A 21,295-nucleotide genomic window follows, 5' to 3' on the forward strand; every position below is an offset into this window, starting at 1 on the left:
GAGAAAGTGTAGGTACCTGCACATCTGGGGGCTTCTGGGCTCCAGTCTCCCTGGGGTGTACAGTGCAGAGAGGCGGCCCCTCTGAGGTCATAGCCGGGCTCACAGCTGTAGAATACTTCCTGCCCAGGCAGAAAGTTCTCTCTGTTGCGTATGGTATGCTCACCATGAAGGATTTCTGGGGGTGGATGGCATACTGAGGAACAAACAGGTACAAAGTTCCTGTCAGTTATGGGGAAATATTTTTTTGCTAAGTCTTAACCTTTTCAGGGAGTTGGAGACTCATAATTCAAGGGGTTCAGGTATAACAAAGGAAGTCAAATGATACTCCAAGGTCCTCATTTTACTGATGTGTAAGTCAATAGAGGAAGAGATGTAGACAAGGCGCTCACAGTAACAAAGAAGTAGAGAATTAGAATTCATTTCTTCCCTGTCCAAGGTCTAAAATATATTCATTAGTCTACCAGGCACTGAACTCCTTTTTATGGCGCTGGCTATTTAGTACAAAGTTAATAGTATTAGTGGGCTTCCCCTGCACATGTTTGCTACAAAGGCAATCTAACTTAAAGTCTCATCTTTCAAGTAATGAGAAGATTTTTTGAACCTAAATCTATTCAGGAAATTTTCTTTCATCTCTGTTATTGTACTGTTACGATAAAAGTATAGTAATAATTCACACTTAATATCTCTTTATTTCCTCCCAGCTGCTTTCTCAGTGATTACACAGGCTGATATGGGCTGGTGGAAGAAGTATAAGCTCTCTCTTTGTCCCTATGTGTCAGCCACTCCTAATCTATTTACCAATCTATTCCTAGGCCAGCTATTATGGCATAAAGAGACAAGACAAGCCATCAAGAACAAATCCCTTCAATACACCAGTCTTTGTAATGAGAGGGCAAATTGCTGAGACAATATTTGAGTCAAGGTCTGGCTGCCTCCATTCTCAGCCCTTTCGGTGTGTGTTCAGACCATCAAAACATTCGAATGTCAACCTAATCCATATCTAAATAAAGCCGTATGGAAAATCTGTCTTTTAGCAAGTTGCTTTCAATTTTGACTTCAGATTTCTAGTGATAAAATCTAGGAGTAAAACAGAATAGACAAATTCTAAGGTCCTTGTGGCTATTCTGAAGGTCGGATATTGGTCTGTATAAGCAGTTTCTTTCTTTCTGTGATAGATACTGACAGAAGTGTGGAAAGAACCACAGCAATTAGACTCTATTTATTTTATTTATTGATTTTTTTTAGAGAGAGAGGACAGAGAGAGAGAGAGAGAGAGAGAGAGAAGGGGAGGAGCAGGAAGCATCAACTCCCATATGTGCCTTGACCAGGCAAGCCCAGGGTTTCGAACCGACAACCTCAGTGTTCCAGGTCGACGCTTTATCACCCTGCGCCACCACAGGTCAGGCGCAATTAGACTCTAGGGTCTGACACATATGTGTTGTATTTCTGGGTATGTCGCATAATGCCATGTAATTTGCATGATTTACTTAACCCCCGAAAAACCAGTTTAACTTTACTGTTTATATGGATATAAGAATAGCACTATTTCAAAGGAAGGTTGTAAACAGTCAATGAGATCATTCATATAAAGTACTTATTACACAGCTAATCAGAAAGTTTACATCATTTTTCAATCTAAATGAGAGTTGGTACTTTACCCTGAGAATTGCTCAATATAAGAGTCACAATATCTCCTTACTTAATTAATTACCTTGCTTCTCAGAGATAAAGGCACATACTCACACACATCCCTACTCTTAATTTCAGGCTTCATCCCCAGAAAAGATATGCACACTCCTCAACACCCACCTTTCTCCCAGAACAACATGAATCTCCTGGTCCTCCTACAGCTCAGCTCATTCACAAGACCTCCAAAGCTTCAGTCAGACTCACCCCGGGAGCAGCTGGGCAACTCAGGCTCCCATCTGTTTTGGGTCCGGCATCGCACACTGGAGAGTCCTTTCATGACAAAGCCAGGCTGACACCTAAACATCACGATTTCATGTAAGGAGAACAAGCTTCTGTTCTCAGACACCCTGATTCCATTCTCCACGTCTGGAGGCGTGCACTTGTTGGGCACAATGCACTGAGGGGCAGGGCCGCTCCAGGTGCCCTCCTGATTGTCTCCGCTGGTGCAGTGAATGGATGCCTCGCCCACGAGCTCATACAGCTTTTCCTTTCTCTTTCCAAGATTGCAGCGATAGGTCACCACCGTTCCGTACTGAAAATGCTCTCTGTTGATGCTAAAGAAATCTCCATTGGGGATGATTGGGGGTGGCTTACAAAGTATTCCTGGGAGAGGGGAAAGCAAGCTAAACAAAATCTCCATTTCTTGAACATATTTAATAGCAATTTTTGGTAAGCAGTTTAAAAAAGTACCAAATATGAACATTTACAACACTTCTGCTCTTGTCTAATGTATTCTAATGTACAGATGTGTTTGCACAACCGTATATTCAGTAATAACAATATGATGGCTTCTGCTCTTCTTAACTAACATTAATTCAAAAAGGTGTTTATATATTATTAGAGTTCATATGCACCTCATTTTAAGTGAGTTTTGTTATGTTATTCACTATCCTTAATCCAGTTCTCCCTCTCCCTAGAAGGCGCTTGGCTTGACTATGTTGTTAGGAATATGATGTAAGCACACAGTATAGCATCTGTAACAAATAAAAACAAAAAGCTGTGGCACAACTAATAAAAAAGAAATAAAGCACAAATATTTAATATTAAAGATGACACAATAATCACAGATTAAGAAGTAATACAAATAACTGAATATATGTTCTGGTCTAATTTGGAAAATGTGAATATTCAGCATATAGATATATTTTGATAATATTAACTCAAGAAATGGTAGAATATAGAAGTGGGAAAAAGTATGAAAAATGCTACTTCTTTATTTTATTTTTTTATTTTTCTGAAGCTGGAAACGGGGAGAGACAGACTCCCGCATGCGCCCGACCGGGATCCACCCGGCACGCCCACCAGGGGGCGATGCTCTGCCCCTCCGGGGCGTCGCTCTGCCGCAACCAGAGCCACTCTAGCGCCTGGGGCAGAGGCCAAGGAGCCATCCCCAGCGCCTGGGCCATCTTTGCTCCAATGGAGCCTTGGCTGCGGGAGGGGAAGAGAGAGACAGAGAGGAAGGGGGGGGGGGTGGAGAAGCAAATGGGCACCTCTCCTATGTGCCCTGGCTGGGAATCGAACCCGGGTCCCCCGCACGCCAGGCCGATGCTCTACTGCTGAGCCAACCGGTCAGGGCCAAAAAATGCTACTTCTAAAAATATAAAAGGCACAGAAAATTTTATAGACAAATTCAATCCAATTGAGTTCCAAAGCAAACAAAATATGTCTATCATTTTTGGCAAGTGTATACTAAAGTAAAATTTTATTTATTTACTTATTTTCACGTTTGAGAAAATAGTTTAAAAGATGCATATTAATTGAATCAAATTATAAAATATAAATAAAAATTTTTTGTTATGTACTGTATCTGGAAAGAACCATTGTTAACTGTTTAATGGTTAATCTTTAATATACACACAGTCACACATACCCATCATATTTTTTCTAAAATATCTTTGTAGGCTTAATCATATTTCAGTGTAAGAATATACTATCTGATTGCATTCGGAAGAGCTGTCTGTCTTAGCTAATGCATTCTGGCATATATTAAACATTTTTTTGCAATACACATGCCTTGTTCTTTTTATTTTTTAATACATGTCCTTTTATTTAGTTGTAAATAATATGCACATACAAAGTGCTAATGTAGAAAGTGCAAAATAAACAGACATTTTAAAGCACAAAATTAAAACTAATCAGAAATTATATTATCTTCCTAGTTTCCAAAGGATCATCTCCCACCTGTTTGAAATCCTTATTTCAGAAACATTGTTTGAAATATCCTCAACATTTACGTTGTTTTGAAATTTTAATATCACATTGATGCACGTAAATATTTGTATAGCAATATCCTTACAAAAGATTATGGCAATTATTTTTTAAGAATAAATTAAAATATGTCAAATTTCTCCATTAAAGGCATGTACACAGTTGAGGATTTTGATATATATATTGCATACTGGCTTTTTGTTTTTTTGTGACAGAGACAGAGAGAGAGAGAAAGATAGGGACAGACAGACAGGAAGGGAGAGAGATGAGAAGCATCAATTCTTAGTTGCAGCTCCTTAGTTGTTCATTGATTGCTTTCTCAAATGTGCCTTGAACGGAGAGTGGGGGGGGGGCGGGGGACTACAGTAGAGCGAGTGACCCCTTGTTCAAGCCAGTGACATTGGGTTCAAGTTGGTGAGCTGTGCACAAACCAGATGAGGCCGCCCTCAAGCCTGCGACCTCAGGGTTTAGAACTTGTGTGTCCTCTGAGTGCCACTCTGACGCTATATCCACTGCGCCACTGCCTGATCAGGCTGCATACTAGCTTTTTAGAAAGTTTGTTCCCATTTATCCTGCCAGCAGTTCGGTTTGGGAAGTTGATTTCTTCATATTATCACCAAACCCAGAAGTATATTCCTTTTATATTCTTTGTTCATTTCTGCTTGCTCATTTCTCTTCCTAATCAATATATAGGAACCTCATATTCTAAGAAACTTCTGGGAAGATGACAATTCATGGTTCAGACGAAGAAGACAGAAAGAAGGGAGCTACTTCTTCAATAGAAACCTGATATTAAGCGTTGGCAGAGAGGAAGCTGGGCTACTTTCACTGTGTATTTCTTTTTACTTCACTGAAGAGAATGATCTTCAAACTGGGAAATATTCATCTAACAAAAGAGGACATTGGGGACTGTTTTAAATAAATTATACTTATATCTTAAGGTACAGAAAAACCAGAAGAAAGTAAAAGTTTGGAACACTCTGAGCACTTTTCAGGAAGACTCTTATTTTTATTTATTTATTTTTTTCAGATATTGGAAGGATACCATGGCTTAGAGGGATGAAACTGATTCTTTGTAATTCTAGGGGTGCGATAGTAAGATTAACTGGTCGAATAAATGGGAAGAGATTTAACTCACGTTCACAGAGTGGTGGGTCTGTGTCCCAAATGACAGTATCATCTATGATGATACATTTGGCAGATGATAGGCCAATACGATAATACCTAAAGGCAAAAAGTGAAAATTAATTATTCTATCCACTTCCCATCAACTTCCTCACAGCATGCTTACCTGGCTGAGTAGACAGAGTACAATGTGGGAGAAGTCTAAGGACTAGCCTAAACTCTGCTTATTTTATCTGGGTTTTCAATATTTTGTCTTGAATTTCTCACGTCAATACTTGGCTTTGCAGTTTTGGCTTCGTTGAAGATTGTACCAGATACCAAGATAAAATAATCCTTTTGTAGACCTGTTTGATAATTTCCTTCTTCAGTTCTATTTTCTTCTCATATTATTATTCCCATTTTAAAATTTGTTTGCATTTTCCTACCTTACATATATATTTAACACAGCTATCTCATTTCAATTTAGGCATTTTTTCTGTGAACTTTATTTGATACTTTTGATTCTATCTAGAAGACTTTGTCTTTTAACAGGAAGATGAAACCATTCAGATTTACTGCATTAAATGGCATATTTGATCTCTCCTTCGTCACAATTTTTTAGACTACCAGGTTCATAAGGTCCAATGATGAAGATGCAGCAATGACTAAAACAGATCTGCCTCACACATGAGAGGTTATTTCTGGCAGAACAGACAGATACATTTCTCACTATTTGTTTTCCTCTTTCTTCTTTTCTATGAACCAGACAGGTGAACCTCTTTTAAGTGTTCTTATAATTTGGAAGTTAAATATCCAATTTTTATTCCATTAGAAATTTCATTTTATGGGTGCATATTGTATATAAACACACATATTTAAACATATTTTCTCAATTTCAGTTTCAAAATATGTATAATTATCCATTCCCTGTGTAATACAAGACTAGCCTATCTTGTCTTCTTTGGTCCCATTTCCTAGTTATGGATACATTTTATAACTTTAGAGATTGTCATGAAATTATTAATTCATTGCAAAGTTTCACTTTTGAACAATTAGTTGTCATTATATTTAGTTTTATAACTGTATTAAAAATATTTAACCATGATTTTTATTTAAAAATATTTTTTCTTTTTGTTTTACTAATTTTCTACATTATGGATGTTACTTATGTACTTTATTATTTTCTTTTTTAAAAAAATTATGTCTGGGTTTCCTGGATTTATTTTTTCTCTTTCTAGACTGTGTGCTTCAGTAGTGTAATTTTATCCTTTAATATATATTTGGAGCCTGAAGTTGAGACTATTAGCTTGGCTCATTAGAAACACTATCTTGTACAATTTAGTCATGTGAAAGATCACTGTTAAGTCAATATGCATCGATTTCTTTCACAGATTTTACAATTTATTCATTTCCGTTCTGTATTCTTGAAGTTTAAAACATTCGTTTGTTTTTAAAATATATTTATTAGGGTGACATTGGCTAATAAAATTATGTAGACTTCAAGTCTACATATATTTTATAATACATCATCTTTATATGTCATTTTCTGTTTGCCACCCAAAGCCAAAATGCTATCCTTGAAATATAGATGCTTCCTGAGTGATGGCTAGCTATGGCTTATTATTTTCTCTTTTTAAATTTTTGTTATTTGTATTTTCAAAAGGTATGTTGGAATCCTAACCCCCAATCCCTATGAATGTGCCCTTATTTAGAAATTGATTCTGTGCAAATGCAATCAAGTCAAGATGAGGTTATTAGGGTGGACCTAATCCCATATAATTGATTTCCATATAAAAAGACAGGACTTTGGACATTGATCCATACAGAGAGGAGAAAGCTATTTGGAGACACAGACACAGAGGGAAACAGCCATGGGAATACAGAGGCAGAAATAGGAGTGACGCTGCCACATGCCTAGGAAGGCCTGAGGCGATCAGAGCGGGCAGAGGCAAGGTGAGATCCTCCCAGCAGGGGCTTTGGAGGGAGCATGTCATGCCAACACCTTAATTGTGGATTTCCAGCCTCCGGAACTGTCTCTGAATGATTTTCTGTTGTTCTAAGCCACCAAATTTGTCATACTTTGTTATGACAGCTCCAGCAAACTAATAATGCAATTACCTTAGATACCTTTCAGATTTGTTTTCTCATACAACTTCTCCATGGCCTCCCTTTGTTCCAGCAAAATCTACTGTCAATTAAGGCTGTTTATATACTTTAATTATGTCCTCCCTTCATTTTTCTTTCTTCTACCCAGTGAGTACCACATTTTTTTTCTATGTACTGCCTTGGTTTCCAGCAAGATTACAGATTATTTCCTGAACCCTTTTATACCTTTATTCATTTCATTAGGAATTGAATATCTATGTTCAAGCTTTTGAAGACCAAATGGTCATAGTCTAGCTCTCCTTTTCAAAATGTGACAGGAAGGTACTATTGTTATTGTGCAAATACTGAACCAAGAGATGTTACTGCCAACTCACCCTCTAATGCAAGAATAATGAATTCTGGATCCAAACTTGATGTCTGTTTCTATGTGCACCATGCCATTCTTAGGATCTGCAGGAGTTGTACATACTTTACCTATGGGAAAGAAATGGGATTTTGGAGCTAGGTGGAGTAATGGAACTTTATTTAACAAAGTGAGAGCAGGGGAGGCAGAGAGATAGGCTCACAAATGCCCCATGACTGGGATCCACCCATCAAGCCCACTATGGGGCAATGATCTGCTTATCTGGGGCACTGCTCTGTTTTTCGGCAACAGAGCAATATTTTTCACCTGAGACAGAGGTCATAGAGCCATTCACAGCGCTCAGGGCCAAATAGCTCGAGCCAATCAAGCCATGGCTGCAGGATGATGTGGAGAAAAACAGATAGAAGATGGGGGACGGGGTGGAAGGTGGAGAAGAAGATGGTCGCTTTTCTTGTGTTTCCTGACTGGTAATCGAACTGGGACATCCACACACTCACGGGCCGATGCTCTACCACTGAGCCAGCAGCTAGGGCCTCATGTGAACTTTTGTATATAGAATATCCTCACCTGACAGTTGCTTACTGAAAAGAACATGCAATTCTCATGGCTCCACAGATTTTTGCCTCACCAGACTGCTTTCAGATCAGCCACCTATTGTACTAAACATCTCTTTGAAAAAGACCTCCCGCCAGATCTGTCTTATCTCTACCTCAAATTTCTCATCAAAACTTAAAGGTTAATTGTGGCCTCATATCCTACTAGTAAAATTTTCTCTTTCTACCTAGTTATTCAAACAGTTTCTGTCTTCTTAAATCTTTTTTCCTGGTCTGGGGTCATTTATTATTTATTTTCCCATAAGGAATCGGTTTCTTATCTGAAAATATTTTTTGAAACATTACCATGAAATAAATATTTCAGCTAATAATTAGGGATGACCTACTCACCAACTCTTGTATCCATCTATATGGACACTTTTAAGAAACAAATGTTTCTCATCTCTAAAATTTAAAAAAGTTAATTGAGTACTTACTGCTAATTTGACACTAATGGGAAGCTCCAATGCAAGATTTACTCACGTTTACAGACATCTTTGGCACTTGACGACCACGCCAGGTTGTCTAGACACTTGATATAGAATGACCTCCTGTAGTACCCAGGGAGGCATTCATACTTTAAAGATGACCCAACAGGAAACTCAGATCCACTGGTTTCATTTTTCAACTTAGCAAATGGAAAATGATCTGGAATGTTACAGTAACCTAGAACCCAAGACATCAAGAATACCTGATGTAACATAAAGATACACAACGCCCTTCTTTTTCTTCTCTCTCTTGTTAGATTTGATGTCAAAACAAAACAAACAAACAAACAAAAACTCTTAGTTCTGGGAAACCATTTCCTTGTAACCTTGAGAGAAAAGTTTCATTAACACATGCCCATTAGGAAATATAATTCTCTGGAAGGGGATTCTGCTATCTGGTCACTTTGCTCATATAATTTAATGTAGAAAACATCATCAGTTCAATTTTTTACATGTTTAGAGAGTTGGAAAGCATTCTCCTGCTCAGGATTCATCATGTTTGCCTGACTTCCTTCTCCTTCAGGACATCAATATCCTAGTGGCGGTCTCACAAGCATGAATGGAAAACTCAAGGTATTTCTTATCACCAGGAAGTAGCCACCAATTTTTTAAGTCTGTTTCCTATTCAAGTCACTTCAACACAAGGAGGAAACAAACATTATTTCCTTGAAATAAGACATGCAAACAGAATTATACTTGTTATTATAAGCAAACATTGTTTCAAGTGTATATTGAATCAATTTATAATTCTAACTCCATGCCCTTATGACTACTTTGGATTCCAATAATGTGATTCCAAAAAAAGTACATATGTCTGGAAATATACAAATCATTTCCAGTTGGTTTAGACAAGACTTTCTTTTGCAGCTCTTCTTTCAACTGTCCTTCACCTCTATTTCAAATAGTATTTGTTTAAATTGTAATGGTTATGGTCTAATAATTCTGTACTGAGAGACTTTTCTGTTGGAAAGTCTGAAGATAATTCAGTAACTTTTCTCAATATGAAATTTTGACTCATTTGCAGGGTTTCCATGGGAAATTTATCCATTTATATTACCTTTTTATTTTTATCTTAAAGCTTAAATAGTACTACTAGCTTCTAGTTCGAAGAGTCCTTATTATGATTGAAATTTACCAAGTTTCAAAACACAAGTAAAGATGGCTGGCAGGTCTCCAATCTGAAAATCTAGCTGATGAAACTAGGGTTGTCTTCTTAGATATAATTCTGATAAAAAAAAAATCTTAGAACTTAAGACTGTCTTTCACTATGGACTAGGTCTCTACTTTGGTAAACAGGCCCATAAATAAGTCCATCCCAAATTGAAGCCATGGAGATGAAAGAGGCAAGTGAGGGAAAAAATAATTTCTGAGTGACTAACACGTGGTCCTTTTTTTAGAATTGTTCTTCTCTCTCAGAGTTTCCCAGTGGTCAATATGTAATGTCAGGACTAGGGTCCCTCCCTAAATTTGATTTCTCTTTCTGGTATTCACTTCCTGAAATGGATGTCTTACGGGGGTTGGGTGTCTTTGGAAACCTTCTCCAAACCTTAGATATACACACTCTCTTTGTTTCGCATTTTCCCTTGATTTCACATTCCGTTGTCTTTTCTTTCCACCAAAATGAGAAGACTTCAACAACTAAAATTACCATAGAAAAAAGAGCAAATAAGTCTTATTTTAATTGAGACCTTAGCCCAGATGGACTAACGGAACCTATATAGCTGTCTCCACTGCAGTTCAATTTTCAGAGAGCACGTGCAGGGATCTTAAGCCAAATAGATAATTAAAAGCAACTTTGCCTGGCTTTGTTTGCTATGGGCCTGTACTACCCTCCAAAACCTGTAGAAGGCCTAACTACTGTCATTTAAGGGCCAAAGGTTTTTGCTTTTAAAATTCCTATGCTTTGAAAACAATTTCTTCCAATTCTAGTTTGATTTGGAACCACCACCCAGCACCTCCCCCTCTTCTCACCAGCCCTGTAGCAGCAAAGGTCATCAGAATCTTATGCGTAGACATTCCTTAAAATCACTTATTACTGATTTGGCATTTAGTTGTGTCCAGTGCACAGATAAATATGACGTTGTATATAATTACAACTCTTCGGGTGTTCTCTTTTAGATATTCTCGCACCATGTCGTATCCAGGATAGTGTGCACTCACCTGGATGTGTACAGCGAGGGGCAGGGCCGCTCCAAACCCCATTCCCTTCCCTGTCACTGGTGCAGCGGATGGTGCTCTCCCCGAAGAGGGTGAAGGTCCTCTCTCTGTCTGGGTTGGGGTCACATGTGTAAGTTACTTCTTTTCCAAAAGGAAAGGTTTCCAGAGGTTTTCCTGAGTGTCTTCCATTAAGGATATCTGGAGGATTTGGACATAAGATTTCTGGAAAGAAGGCAAGAGCTGTGAGATTCACTGAGGAATTTCACCAGAGCTAATCTGCTGTCATAGGGTGCTATGGTGGATGCTACTTAGAAAACACTTCAGACAGTCTAGGTTGGTATAGGCCTTTGATGAGATGGGCAAAATGAAATAAAATCTTAATCTCATTTTTCTTGAAAAAGTATGAAAGAAATTTGCTTATCTTGAATCTTCCAGATTGTTAAATCTTCTGGATAATAGAAACTTAACACCGTTCAATTAAGTACTATAACTTTTTTTTTTTTAAGTTGGAAATGGGGAGGCAGTCAGACAAACTCCCGCATGCGCCCGACCGGGATCTACCTAGCATGCCCACCAGGGGGCGATGCTCTGCCCATCTGGGGTGTTGCTCTGTTGCAACCAGAGCCATTCTAGTGCCTGAGGCAGAGGCCATTGAGCCATCCTCAGCACCCAGGCCATCTTTGCTCCAATGGAGCTTCGGCTGCAGGAGGGGAAGAGAGAGACAGAGAGGAAGGAGAGGGGGAAGGGTGGAGAAGCAGATGGGTGGTTCTCCTGTGTGCCCTGTCCGGGAATCGAACCTGGGACTCCTGCACGCCAGGCCGATGCTCTATCACTGAGCCAACCGGCCAGGGCCAAGTACTATAACTCTTGAAGAAGAAAAATAACCCTTTGGAGGGTAACTCATTCAATAAGCACTTATTCTGTGTCAACCACTCATTGGAACCCTGAGGTATAGTAAGGGGCACAGAGAAAATTATCCTTCAAGATACTTCCATTTACAAGAAATATTTCCACAATATATTTTGAGTGTACTAATCACCTTAAAGATATAAAACTATTTTTTGATAATTTGATACTGAACATTAATCTTGATCATTAGTTTCTGAAACAATGAATTAAAGCATCCAAGGTCACTGTAGAAATTCTAAGCAATTCAAATTGCGTTGTTTTTTAAAATGTAAGGATCTGTTTGTGATTTAATGATCTTCTTTTCTTTCTGTCAAGCTTTGAATTGCTAATTCTTTCTAGTATCAACTTGTCTGTTTACAATAGTCCCCTTCTCACTACTAATTGGCATTTCTAACCAGGCTTGGGATTTGAAAGAAGCTACTTCAACTAGTAAGAGTCATGAAAAATAAGATTTTCACTCAATAACTGAGCTCCATTGTATGCCTCTAAGACAGACACTTATCATGTTTTATTAAGAAACACTGAGTTTGCCTGACCAGTGTAACACAGTGGATAAAGCATTGACCTTGAATGCTGAGGTCTCAGGTTCAAACACGTGAGATTCACCACTAGCTTGAACACAGGCTCATCTATTTTGAGAACAAGCTCACCAGCTTGAGCATAGGATTACTGGTTTAAGCGTGGGATCATTGACATGACCACACAGTCACTAGCTTGAGATAAAACATTGCTGGCTTGAACAAAGGGTCACAGGCTCGGCTGGAGCTCCCTGGTCAAGGTACATAGGATAAGCAGGCAATGAACAATTAAAGTGCCACAACAAGGGGCTGATGTTTCTCATATCTCTCCCTTCTTATTTCTCTCTTAAAAAATAAAAATAAAATATAAAAAGAAAGAAGAAACATTGGGTTTCATGGATAGCAGCCATTTATATGTAAGTTTTGTTTTCCTAAGTTTTACTATACAAAGCATATTTTGATGTCTGAGTAGACTTCTAGCAATGTAAACATTGTAGTTAAGTTTGATTGTTTAATATACATGTATAGTTCCAATATTTAAGATCAAAAGATCAAACAAAACCTTATCTTCCATTGAGCAAAATATTAATGTTTAATAGGCTTATAATTTCTGAATCTTTCAACATAATAAATTTAGGTACATGTTTTGAGAGTTTATGGAGTCTTAAACAGCTTACCCTGTGTAATGCTGCCCCCCCCCATTTTCCTCTCAGTCCTGCATTGCTCTAATCTTTCACTTCCATAACATTTATTGTTCATTATTTTTCCTGACCTTGACTCCAGTTGGGTATAAATAACGTGGGGACAGAGAATTAACTTATGCTGTTCACTGCTATAACACCAGCGCTTAGAAGAACATCAAGCACATAGTTAGTATGTGCCCTGTAAATAGTTGTTTGAATGAATGTATCATATTTATATAGATATATTAACAAATAAAAAAATTTAAGAACGATTGCATCCTGATGTTAAAGAAAAAATAGAATTTTCAAAAGAAGAAAGGAAAGAAAAAAGGGAAGAAGAGGTGTTGGATGGTTGGCACAGTGGGAGAGCATCAGCCTTCATGTTGATGTCCTGGGTTAGAATCCTGGTCAGGAGACACAGGAGAAGCATCCATCTGCTTCTCACTCCTCCCATTTTTTCTTCTCTCTCTCTCTCTCTCTCTCTTCCCCTGCTACACCCTGGGCTTTATTGATTTGAGTATATTGGCCCAGGCATTGAGGATTGCTCCATGGAACCTCTACCTCAGGTGCTAAAAATAGCTCAGTTGAGAGCTTGGCCTCAGATGGGCAGATCATTGGTCCCAGACAACAGCTGTCAGGTAGATCCTGGTAGGGGCACATGCAGAAGTCTATCTCTCTATCTCTTCTCCTCTTACATGGAAAAAGAGAAAAAAAGAAACAAGGAAGAAATTTGTCAAATCTTTATATTATTTAATCATTCTTGACCCAGAGGCAAACTACTGCAGGATACGTCATATAGAACACAGATTTCAAAAGGTCAGAGACAGAGCAAATGGTTCCCAAAACACATGACACCCAGCCAAGTGCATCACGAAAAATTGATCTCAAATAAATACTATTAAATCAACAATCACTCAAGAATTCAGATTAGAAAATCAAAGAACCACACAAAGGTGGCCATAGGTCAAAATCCTAAAGAGGTTAAGGGAGAAATTTGTCTAAAGTGTTACTCTTTCTACTCACGTTCGCACACAGGAACACTGCTATTCCAAAGGCTTTCCATTTCCATCAAGACGCAATGACTAGCAGAACTGCCTTTTAGCTGGAATCTAAAGAAGAAAATGGTAATGAATAGGTGAGCTGTTTCAGCCAAAATGCCATTCAGTTTGCAATCTGAGGCCCTGACAAAAACCTCAGCATCCTAAATCAACAGGTGGCAAAAGTTCGGAGTCCACATCAGTGTGGACAAATCACAGCCTCCAGTCAGAGTAGTAAAAGCACAGTTAGTTGGTCACACAATACATAGTCCCAGCCTAAACTGTAGAAGGCAGTCATAGCATAGTAGCCTTCTCGTGAATCCTGGACTCAGACACTTAGAAGTGAATCTCTAACTGTTCATCCCATGAGACACCTGAAAAATCTACTCATTGTCATTATGAGATACCTAGTCTTCCAATGCAAGAGCTTCAAAATTCTGATAGTGTAAAGCAAGTAAAACACCTTTTACTTTTGGATTGAGAAAAGAGAATAAATGGGGAGAGACCAAAGCCTTTTCTTTAGTATCTGCATCTGTGATGGCCAAGAAGAAGGCTCACAACAGCATATTGGGCTAGGAAGAGTAAGTCTGAATACTCTAGGGGAAAAGGAAAGGAGATCAGAAATTATTTTTGTATAAAATCATCCAGAATTGTCAATGTATGTGGGACCCTGATGACTCCTTAATCTTACTGGGTCTGACCCTGGGTGGCTGCCGGGATTCTTTGGAATGCTTGAGGTGTGCACACTGTGAAGGGCACCAGATTCACATGAGCAAGCTAATGACCTTACTTCAAATGCTCACTAATGGCATCATGATCCTATTTCAGAGCCCTTAGTGCATTACTCACCAGAGATATATGATCAGGCTAAAATGAGTATTTTAATACTGTTATTCTTATTACCAGTTTCACTTTTGATGGTTAAAAAAAAAGACTATAATAATTTGTAAATAATCGTAATTATTTTTGATGAGCTTTTTGTTACATAGCAAACTCTTCTTGGGAATGTTCAAATTACTATTGTTCTTTTTTGCCTAGAAAATATGAATTTTTCACTTATTGTGTCACATGTATGTTCTTAATCTGACCTATTATATGTCTTTATAATTGTCATTTAATATATGACCCAATTTCCCCTTAATATGTCATGTTATCAGTTAAACCTGTTCCTTACTCTTACTTTTCTTATACACTTCCAAATTTAATCCCCCTAAATTTTCATTTAGCCACACCAAACTTTTCCTTTTTTTTTTTTTTTTGTATTTTTCTGAAGCTAGAAACCGGGAGAGACAGTCAGACAGACTTCCGCATGCGCCCGACCGGGATCCACCCGGCACGCCCACCAGGGGGCGACGCTATTCCCACCAGGGGGCGATGCTCTGCCCCTCCGGGGCGTCGCTCTGTTGCGACCAGAGCCACTCCAGCGCCTGGGGCAGCGGCCAAGGAGCCATCCCCAGCGCCCGGGCCATCCCTGCTCCAATGGAGCCTCTGCTGCGGGAGGGGAAGAGAGAGACAGAGAGGAAGGAGAGGGGGAGGGGTGGAGAAGCAGATGGGCGCTTCTCCTGTGTGCCCTGGCCGGGAATCGAACCCTGGACTTCTGCACGCCAGGCCGACGCTCTACCACTGAGCCAACCGGCCAGGGCCACTTTTCCCTTTTTGAATTAACTTCCAATTTCAATTTCAGTGTCCAGAAGGCCAGGCAAGCTCACACTCACCCCTCATCACAAATGAAGGACACCTTTGCCCCAACCTCAGTATTAAGTGGAAGGCGCACACGGCCATTAGGAAGTTGGTCCCGGAAGTCAGCACATGGTTTCACTGGAGAAAAAGAAAAACAGAGATAACACTAGCACTTGGTGAATAAAGACCCAAGCTCAACAATCAAAGGAGAGGAGAGTGTAGGCACCTGCACATCTGGGGACATCTGGGCTCCAGTCTCCCTGGGGTGTACAGCGCAGAGAGGCGGCCCCTCTGAGGTCATAGCCGGGCTCACAGCTGTAGAGCACTTCCTGGCCAGGGAGAAAGTGGTCTTTATCCCTTAGGGTGTGTTTACCGTGCAGGATTTCTGGAGGCGGCTGACAAACTGAGGAGAGAAGCAAATGCTATTAATTGTATGAAAATCAGTTTTCCTCAGTGGTAAATTGGCCATCAGAATCAGAACTATAAGTTGATAAATTTTTTTAATATCTGGGAGACTAACACCCTCATTTCCTTTTAAGTCTTTATACTAAATTTCTAGAAAAACATCACTAATTTATATCTGTTAAGACAATAATGAATGCTTGTGCCCAAGTCTCATCTAACAGACTGGCCAATCACTGAACACATTCGGATAAAACAAACAGGACTCAGATCTCTTCTTAACCCTCTCAACTCCTCTTCGGTAGCTTCCTGACGTGGGTTCATGAAGAATTCTGAATCTCTCTGTACTATACAGCCAGGTGCTGCTTAACTATTCATTCCTTTCCACTGAACAAAATCTTCTAAAAAAGGATCCTACAGACTTCATAATGAAAGTGCTTAGCATACAGCCATTGTAACAGTCTCTGTTTCTTTAAACAGTTGAATTTAACTCAATTAAAATGCACTTGAGTCTCAAATAAATTTATAAAACTTCAGTAAAGTAAATAATCACTTCATTTTGGCTAAAAGTAGTATATATAGTTCTCCTCCCTGGACTTCAGCTTTCCCAAGTATAAAGTGGGGCATGGGAATAAAATAACTGACTGTCTTGAGGTCTTTGGAAATACTCTGAAATCCATTTTCAGGGCTCATCACTCCTCTGCTTCCCTTGATTAATAATTGCAAGATGATGTGATTTTCTTTTGTATTTTTCTGAAGTTAGAAGCGAGGAGGCAGTCAGGCAGACTCCCTCATGTGCCCGACCAGGATCTACCCTGCATGCCCACCAGGGGCTGATGCTCTGCCCATCTGGGGTGTCGCTCCGTTTCCGACAGAGTCATTATAGCTCTTGAGGTGGAGACCATGGAGCCATTCTCAGCACCCGGGCCAACTTTGCTCTAATGGAGCCCTGGCTTGTGGGAGGAGAAGAGAGAGACAGAGAAGAGGGAGAGGGGGAAGAGTGGAGAAGCAGATGGGCGCTTCTCCTATGTGCCCTGACCGGGAATGGAACCGGGACTTCCACACGCTGGACTGACGTTCGACCACTGAGCCAATCGGCAGGGCCAAGTGATGTGATATTTAATTGCTGTGTTGATTACCTTTCTGTGAACCCCCAGCCTCACATCTCTGTCTTCTCCTTTGACTGTTGAGGTTAGAGGCCTGCAAACTATAATTGCTCATGTTTCCTGATAGCTGGGTTCCGGTTAGACTCTGTCAACTGGTGTACTGCATAGCAAATTAAAAGGCAGGAAGATGATAGAAGCCATTCTTTTTCTAGAGAAGGCTCGGGAAGTAGCAGTGTTGATGGCTCTTGCTTAGCAGCTGCACCCTCACTTCTAGCGATGTCATGGCTCCAGCGATCTCAGCTACATCCTGGCCACACTGGGGGAGATGCCTGCTCAGCGACAGTTTTGGCAGTGGGTGCAGGTGTGTGTGCTCTAGTCCAGCAGGAACAGTAGCTTCCTGCTTTCTTGTGTGAATAGAAAAAAAAAAAAAAAAAAGATGGATCCCCGGACTAAACCTGCCAAGTTCAGGTGAGCCTTGCATGGTGGCCTTGCAAACTCAGAGACCTAAATAACCACTTAGGATGTTCTAAAAATAAAACTTTCTAACTAAAAGCTGTTACTGGTGGGTAGTCAAGTCATAGGGTGGTATTTTTCTCTAACAAAGGTCAATGTTTACTTTCATAGAACCTGACTGCTGTCTTTGGCATCTACAATAACATAGCTGGTAGCATGCCTTTGAAATGTAAGGGTACCCGTTTTTTGCCCTGTTCTGGGAAGACATCCTACCAGAGCAGGAAGCAGCAAACCCCTTCATTGTTCTTGGTATCATATTAATTGTTAACTGTTAACTATCATATTCTCACCTATGTAAAATAAATTTAAGTATATACATTTTTTACTTTTTATCCAATTCCAGAAATTTCCCATACTTGCTTTTCCCTGGTCCTTAATTTATCACCAATCAATTTCATGTAGGCCCTATGATTTTTTCCTTTAATTCTTATGTATAAAGTAAATGGTAAAACTGCCGTTTGCTGGAGCACTTTCTCAATCTGTTAAGACCTTGCTTCTTGGCGATTGTTGATAGTTCAGTTCAAATAAACTCATAAAAAAACTCTTACAGGTTTGGAAGTTTCTTAGTTGAAACTGGAAACAGGATTCTTCTTATTGCTTTTCTTGACCATCCAACATCCTTATATCTTATAATCTGCACTAACTCCCCCAGTCCTCAAAGCATCTAGTGTGTTTTTTCATTTCTATGGCTATGGAGTCAGGCAGACTTGGGTGTCAGTTTTGAGTCTACAAGTTAGTATTGGTTAACTCTTGAAAAGTTATCTAAGCTCTTTAAGAATCCAATGGAAACTTTACATTCTGTGCACAGATTTAGCTTTGTTTTTCAACTTGAACAACACATATGCATGCACACAGACACATACACACACACACCTTAATTTCATGCTTCTTCTCAAAATATATACTCACATTGCTCTCACCTATCTTTTCCCCGAAACAACACAAATCTCCTGGTCCTCCTACAGCTTAGCTCATCTGCAGGCCTCTCTAAAACCTTAGTCAGACTCACCCCGGGAGCAGCTGGGCAACTCAGGCTCCCATCTGTTTTGGGTCCGGCATCGCACACTGGAGGGTCCTTTCATGACAAAGCCAGGCTGACACCTAAACATCACGATTTCATGTAAGGAGAACAAGCTTCTGTTCTCAGACACCCTGATTCCATTCTCCACGTCTGGAGGCGTGCACTTGTTGGGCACAATGCACTGAGGGGCAGGGCCGCTCCAGGTGCCCTCCTGATTGTCTCCGCTGGTGCAGTGAATGGATGCCTCGCCCACGAGCTCATACAGCTTTTCCTTTCTCTTTCCAAGATTGCAGCGATAGGTCACCACCGTTCCGTACTGAAAATGCTCTCTGTTGATGCTAAAGAAATCTCCATTGGGGATGATTGGGGGTGGCTTACAAAGTATTCCTGGGAGAGGGGAAAGCAAGTTAAATAATGGTGAATTGAAATAACTAGTGAGAGCAATCCAATAAATCACTGAGCTGTTACTATTTTTACACTCATTATTTCCTTTTTTAAATATGTGTGTGTGTGTGTATACATATGTATATATGTATATATGTATATATATATTGCTTAAGGTAGAAGTGGGAGGCAGACAGACTACCGCATGCGCCAGACCTGGATCCACGCAGCATGCCCTCTAGGGCGTGATGCTCTGCCCATCTGGGGTGTTGCTCCGTTGCAACCAGAGTCATTCTAGTGCCTGAGGTGGAGGCCATGGAGCCATCCTCAGCTGCTGTGCCAACTTTGCTCCACTGGATCCTTGGTTGAGGGAGGGGAAGAAAGAGACAGAGAGAAAGGAGAAGGGAAGGGTGGAGAAGCAGATGGGCACTTCTCCTATGTGCCCTGGCCGTGAATCGAACCTGGGACGTCCATACACCAGGCCAAAGCTCTACCACTGAGCCAACCAGCCAGGGCTCATTATTTGGCTTTTAATTTTTGCTAACATTTAGATTAGGTTTTACAAATTTGTAATTTATGTGGACATAATAAAAAACATAATTGTGCTTTCTTACTTATCTTATTTCCTGTAAACAGATCCATTTATTAATACAATTTAGATTCTTTTCATTGGTAATAACTCTGATCATATTATACCATAGTTTACACAATTTTCCCCATTTTCTTTTTCCAATTGCCTTTTCAATTTTCATATTTGTTATCAATAAAAACAGTATAGTTTTTAAAAAAAATTAAAATAAAAAGACCTTTGCATATATACGAGTGGTATCTTGAGATATGAATTTAATTTGTTCTGTAACTGAGCTGTAAGTCAGTCAACTCAAATATCAAACTGCTGATACTGGACCTGTGCGCCAATGCGCCAACTAGCGGCAGCTTCCCAAATTACAACTGGTATCTCAGAATTTCACTCGGATCTCGAACAAAAATATGGACCGATTCGCAGCTTGTATCTTAAAAAAAAAATTTGTATGTTGGTCTGTTCATATCTCAAGGTACCACTGTGTGTGTATGAAAAGTGAGACGACACAGATATATAGCAGTAGAAAATAGAATTTGAATGTATTTGCATATACATGAGAGTATTTATGAAACTGTAGACTTTTGTGTGTTAAACATATTAAAAATGATATAAATGAAAATATAAATTACTAATATTCATTTAAGAAGATAGTGAAAGATACAAAGAGAAAGAAATGGGAACAGGGAGAGAGGGTGAGGAAAAGGAGAGAGAGGAAAATAAAAATTATAATTATCTAGTGGTTTTGGACAGTCACCCAGGCTAAATGGAACTAGGTTTCCCAGACTTACTTTGCCTGCCTGGCTCTAAGTTAGGGTTGTAGTTTGAGAAACTGGCCTGAAATTTTTAGAGGCGAAGCAACAGCTTTTCCCCTCAGAAGGTCATCCTTGGTTAGAGGTGATGAGGGGCCCGATGTATTGATAGAAGAGCTAAGGGTTCCAGTTTGTTCTGCCTCTCCCTCTTTTTTCATCAAGCTCTCCGAAAATGCTGGTCCCACTCACCTGTACTCATGTCTACCCACTGCCAGATGCATCCCTGTGAACTTACAGCAGGCAGCAGTCGTGAAGACACAGTCCTTTCCCAGATTTCTATACCAGCCCTTCACAGCTCTACTCCAGCCTCCTGAAAGCGCCAGCTCTGAAGCACCTGTGTAATGATGTTTCTCATCTTTTTAGAGTAGCTTCTCACACAATAAGGTCTAGTTCCATAACAAATCTCTTATTTCATAATATTGATAGTAGTTTTGCTTCCATATTTGGACCAAAATTTATCCTAGAGTAACAGAGGAATCTGGGATTGGTTCCTTAATGTACTATTTAAGAAATTAATGTTGATGCTGTCCATTGAAAAGCTCATGGAAATAAATGATGACAGGCAGGGACAAAAGATCACCTAGTTATCAGCTGTAGCCGTCTGTAAGCAGAGAAGCACGACTTTGAGTGATTAAGTGGTTGCTGCCCTAGAATATTTTAAGGAGGACATATAATGGGGTTGTTTGCTTGCTTTTAAGTGCACCAGAGAACATGACAGTGTTGAAAGGATGAGTTCAAAGCTTTAAATTCCTATTCGGCTTCCAGATCCGAAAGCTTCTATATGTTCTATATGTGCCCTAAAAGAACACTTGTATCCTATAGCCACAGGGCCAAGATTTCTAAAAATCAAATCCAACATCTAATCTTGTGGTTGAATTCTAATGCAAATTTATTTCACAACTTCACAGGGTCTCTATACTAAAGTCGGAGTACTGCTTGGG

At 39.7% G+C, this 21,295-nt stretch overlaps 1 protein-coding gene across 1 annotated transcript in view; it reads right to left on the reverse strand.

Annotated features, from left to right (window-relative positions):
- CR1 (complement C3b/C4b receptor 1 (Knops blood group)) overlaps window positions 1-21,295 on the reverse strand; it is a 98,831-nt gene that overhangs the window by 37,345 nt on the left and 40,191 nt on the right. Inside the window, exons 5-14 of the mRNA XM_066361858.1 lie at window positions 18,567-18,965; window positions 15,763-15,939; window positions 15,572-15,674; window positions 13,843-13,928; window positions 10,713-10,931; window positions 8,548-8,730; window positions 7,482-7,581; window positions 5,036-5,121; window positions 1,894-2,292; window positions 17-193 (exon numbers count right to left, since the gene is read on the reverse strand). Coding sequence (XP_066217955.1) covers window positions 17-193; window positions 1,894-2,292; window positions 5,036-5,121; window positions 7,482-7,581; window positions 8,548-8,730; window positions 10,713-10,931; window positions 13,843-13,928; window positions 15,572-15,674; window positions 15,763-15,939; window positions 18,567-18,965 — 1,929 coding nt within the window. The remainder of the gene's footprint in view (window positions 1-16; window positions 194-1,893; window positions 2,293-5,035; window positions 5,122-7,481; window positions 7,582-8,547; window positions 8,731-10,712; window positions 10,932-13,842; window positions 13,929-15,571; window positions 15,675-15,762; window positions 15,940-18,566; window positions 18,966-21,295) is intronic.

The sequence above is a fragment of the Saccopteryx leptura genome, chromosome 2 (genome assembly GCF_036850995.1).
Source record: "Saccopteryx leptura isolate mSacLep1 chromosome 2, mSacLep1_pri_phased_curated, whole genome shotgun sequence".
NCBI lineage: Eukaryota > Metazoa > Chordata > Mammalia > Chiroptera > Emballonuridae > Saccopteryx > Saccopteryx leptura.